Source organism: Rhinopithecus bieti, unplaced genomic scaffold, assembly GCF_001698545.2.
Source record: "Rhinopithecus bieti isolate Rb0 unplaced genomic scaffold, ASM169854v2 scaffold_33647, whole genome shotgun sequence".
Classification (NCBI taxonomy): Eukaryota; Metazoa; Chordata; class Mammalia; order Primates; family Cercopithecidae; genus Rhinopithecus; species Rhinopithecus bieti.
In genome coordinates this window covers 130,340-134,789 of record NW_016814745.1, presented here as the reverse complement: position 1 = coordinate 134,789, position 4,450 = coordinate 130,340, and the positions used below count along the sequence as shown (strand labels likewise).

At 38.6% G+C, this 4,450-nt stretch overlaps 1 protein-coding gene across 1 annotated transcript; it reads left to right on the top strand.

Annotated features, from left to right (window-relative positions):
• Positions 1-820: 820 nt before the first annotated feature.
• On the top strand, positions 821-1,030 carry LOC108515207 (60S ribosomal protein L39). Its single transcript, XM_017851902.1, has one exon. The coding sequence runs from the start codon at positions 873-875 to the stop codon at positions 1,026-1,028; it is 156 nt and encodes a 51-aa protein (XP_017707391.1). The 5' UTR covers positions 821-872; the 3' UTR covers positions 1,029-1,030.
• Positions 1,031-4,450: the final 3,420 nt, after the last annotated feature.

The window sequence follows — 4,450 nt, the reverse complement described above, 5'->3', positions numbered from 1 at the left end:
AGACCAATGGAACAGAACAAAGGCCTCAGAAATAATACGCATCTACAACCATATGAGCTTTGACAAACCTGACAAAAGCTAGCAATGTGGAAAGGATTCCATATTTAATAAATGGTGCTGGAAAAACTGGCTAGCAACATGCAGAAAACAGAAACTGGACCCCTTCCTTACACCATAAAAATCCTAGAAGAAAACCTAGGCAATACCATTCAGGACATAGGCATGGGCAGGAACTTCATGACTAAAACACCAAAAGCAATGGCAACAAAAGCCAAAATAGACAAATGGGATCAAATTAAACCAAAGAGCTTCTGCACAGCAAAAGAAACTATCATCAGAGTGAACAGACAACCTACAGAATGGGAGAAAATTTTTGCCATCTATCCATCTGACAAAGGGCTAATATCCAGAAACTACAAAGAACTTAAACAAATTTACAATTAAAAAATAAACAACCCCATCAAAAAGTGGGCGATGGACATGAACAGACACTTCTCAAAAGAAGACATTTATATAGCCAACAGACATATGAAAAAAATGCTCATCATCACTGGTCATTAGAGAAATGCAAATCAAAACCACAATGAGATACCATCTCATGCCAATTAGAATGGTGATCATTAAAAAGTCAGGAAACAACAGATGCTGGAGAGGATGTGGAGAAATAGGAACACTTTTACACTGTTGGTGACAGTGTAAATTAGTTCAACCATTGTGAAAGACAGTGTGGTGATTCCTCAAGGATCTAGAACCAGAAATACCATTTGATCCAGCCATCCCATTACTGGGTAGATACCTGAAGGATAATAAATCATTCTACTCTCTTTTCCTTTCTCCGCCATCGTGGTGTGTTCTTGCCTCCACTTCTCGCCATGTCTTCTCACAAGACTTTCAGGATTAAGCGATTCCTGGCCAAGAAACAAAAGCAAAATCGTCCCATTCCCCAGTGGATTCGGATGAAAACTGGAAATAAAATAAGGTACAACTCCAAAAGGAGACATTGGAGAAGAACCAAGCTGGGTCTATAAGGAATTGCACACGAGATGGCACATACATTTGTGCTGTCTGAAGGTCACAATCACATTACCATATCAAACTGAAAATGTCATCACTCTCTGGAGAGTTCGACGTATTTTCCTCTCTAAATCTATTATGAATGCGTTGGTTGGCTGGGTTCAGTAATAAATATGTGAGGCCTTTCATTTCAAAAAATAAAAATCTACTATAAAGACACATGTACACGTATGTTTATTGCAGCACTGTTCTCAATAGCAAGGCTTGGAACCGACCCAAATGCCCATCAATGATAGACTGGATAAAGAAAATGTGGCACATATACACCATGGAATACAATGCATCCATAAAAGAATGAGTTCATGTCCTTTGCAGGGACACGGATGAAACTGGAAACCATCATTCTCAGCAAACTAACACAGGAACAGAAAACCAAACACTGCCTGTTCTCATTCATAAGTGGGAGTTGATCAGTAAGAACACATGGACACAGGGAGGGGAACATCACACACCAAGGCCTGTCACGGGGTGGTGGGCTAGGGGAGTGATATCATTAGGAGAAATATCTAATGTAGATGACAAGTTGATAGGTGCAGCAAACCACCATGGCACGTGTATACCTATGTAACAAACCTGCATGTTCTGCACATGTATCCCAGAACAAAGTATAATTAAAAATAAAATAAAATAAAATAAAATAAAATAAAATAAAATAGTTGTAACCCTGGCCCAAAAGTCATTGCTCCATTCAAGGTCATGACTCTCTCCTTGGGATTGTAGTAATGGCACCCTCTCCTTCTGCCAGCATGTCTAAGAGTCATAATAACCCCTCTTCCACCATTACTAGTCCTAGGATGCTGCCTTATTCCTTTTGTTTCCCTTTACTCGACCTACACATTTGTAGGCCATCAACTTCTTGCTGGGACCCTACTGACTCAATAATTGAACATCCACCTAAAGCTGTCCTGAATTTTCATGTATAACACATCTTAAGCAAACCTTATGTTTGAAAATTCAAACATCAAATAAGTTTTAAAACAAAATGAATTCATCCTTTTCAGAATATTATGAAAGCTATGACAATTTTACCCCAATGTTTATATGCATGCATGTGCACACACAGACACACACATATTCACACACTTTTGCCTAACAACTGAGTGGTCTTAGAGACCTATTGAAGCTCATCTGAAGAAGGTTATGAACACAAATGTTAGAGATAGTCTTTGTTTCAATGTTCTTATTTGATGTGTAAGAAATCAGAGACACATGTCTCAGGACAAAAGGATAGTGACCAGCAGAAATGGAAACAGGAGTCAGACATGCCTCTGAACAGTATCTAATAGTTCTTTCTCTACAGTAAATATAAATATTAAATTGAGATTAGTTATTTTAACAAAATTTCTAGGGGTTTGTCAGAGTAGCATACTCCTTAGGTGTATTTTTAAAAAATACTCTTAAAGGAATGCACTTATTCATAAAATAGGGTGCATCTGTAAGCATTCTTTCCTGAGGAATAGGTTAGAGCTGTGAAGTGAGAATATAAACATAAGGGAAGTTGGTTTCTTATTTTCTGTGTTATTTTGGTGATCAGCCAAAACTCAATGCTGACTTTTATTTCTTGATAAATCTAGGATTACCAAAAAGGCAAAGAGCTATTTATTAGTCTGAGGTCTGCAGGGAAAGCTGCCCTTTTCTGAGAGCAGGGAGAGAAGGATACAGAAGCCAAATGCTGCCTCTGAAATCTACTGGCATCGTTATGATAGTCTATAACATACAGGGTCTGGGTAGAAGAAGAATTACTCTTTTCTGTTATATTTACTGTTACTGGGCACCATCTGCAGCTCTGCATGCCCCAGAGGATGAGGGTCATGGAGAGGACTGGCATAAAGGAGACGTGGCTTGAGATGACTTTGCCAAGATGGCAGTTCTGAGCCCCATCAACAAACAAGAAAGCCTGTGCGGCTGCTATGAGGAACTGGCTGAGTCTCTGAAGCCAGTATAAATGGGGTGGAATGGGTGGAGAATTTGTCTCTTAGCCATAATTTTGAAATCCAAAGGCCTCAGAAATCTAATTAATATTATTTTCTGCAAGTTTGTTGCAAATTCATTTGGAGGCAAAATCTGACCTGAATTGACTTGAGGCTATTTTTAAGCGCTGTTTATCCCACTTAGCATGAGTGAGCACAGTTTTCACTGCAACAATATTATTTTGATTACTGGGTATCGCTCCAGACTCTGCTAGTTATGTTATAATATATATGGTTTATGTATTGCATTACCTTTTTTAAAAAGTTGAGTTCTATAAAACATCAGGCTCCATGGTTTCAGATGAGTTTTGATAGACTTGTATTTTCTGTGGAATACAGAGCTAGAAATGCCTGGAATGGAAAAGGGAAAGAAAGGCTTGTCTTATGAAAGAAAGGGTATCAATATGAGTTGATTGAGAAATCTTGAAAAGCCCATTATACCTCAGCTATCCATTTCTAATGTTTGAAATTCAACAATAATTTTAACAATAACTCACTCTCTGCTTTCTTTAATTCTGTCTGCTATTAAATAGATTGTAGATACTACAGAAAGAAAACACTTAGAACTCATAGAACATTTGCACCTGAGTGTAAGTTTTGAAAGGGAGAAAAAATGTTCAGAAACTACCCAACAGAATAAATGAAGTACATTTGTGGAGGATGGACACTGTGCTAAAAGGGGAGACCAGCTCATTCTATCTCTATCTCTTGGGGACCAGTTGCCCTGTTCCAGGAATTAACTGTGGTCTAAAGCAAAAGGGAAAACCACCCCAGCTTCATTAGTCCAAGGCAGGAGGGTGAGAAATGCACTGGGCATATTCTCTGCCAATTCAGTCTTAGCATTCCAGGCCAGAATGCATTGTCTAAATACATGAAAAAAAGCTAGTCTCAAAGTCTAGAATACATATAATGGAAATTACTCTTCAGACTGATTTTTTAAGCTCCTCAAGGACTCAGTATTATACATGTTGTTTCCATTCTTGCCATCCACTGCTTTTTAGTGTCACTTGATAAGGGGTAGTGAAGTGGATTGTGCTGCTTCTCTGGACCAGGTATCATCATCCTGAGATGCTCCTGACATTTCTAAACGTCCCAATTTCTCCATTCATAATACTGAGACCTTGGTTTAAAAAACTGCCAATCAGCTTTGTACTATTACCTTTAACCAAAGGGACATGTTTCACCATCATTGGCAGAAATTGGGGGTGAAAAGCAATGAGCACCAAGTTGATCGAAAGCTGCTTTTAGGCAGTGATGAATTCGCAGGACAGGTAAAGAATGCCTATGAAGATAACCCAATTGTTCATGCCCTAGAGTTTCCAGATTTCCTTGGCACATAAAAAAGGGCTAAGCAGATCAGTGAGAATCAGAAAATAGCATGTTGATCCTCAAAGAGCTGCCAATCT

What these genes read in the sequence shown, in the direction of transcription:
- LOC108515207 (XM_017851902.1), top strand. Translation starts at nt 873, where the DNA reads ATGTCTTCTCACAAGACTTTCAGGATTAAGCGATTCCTGGCCAAGAAA.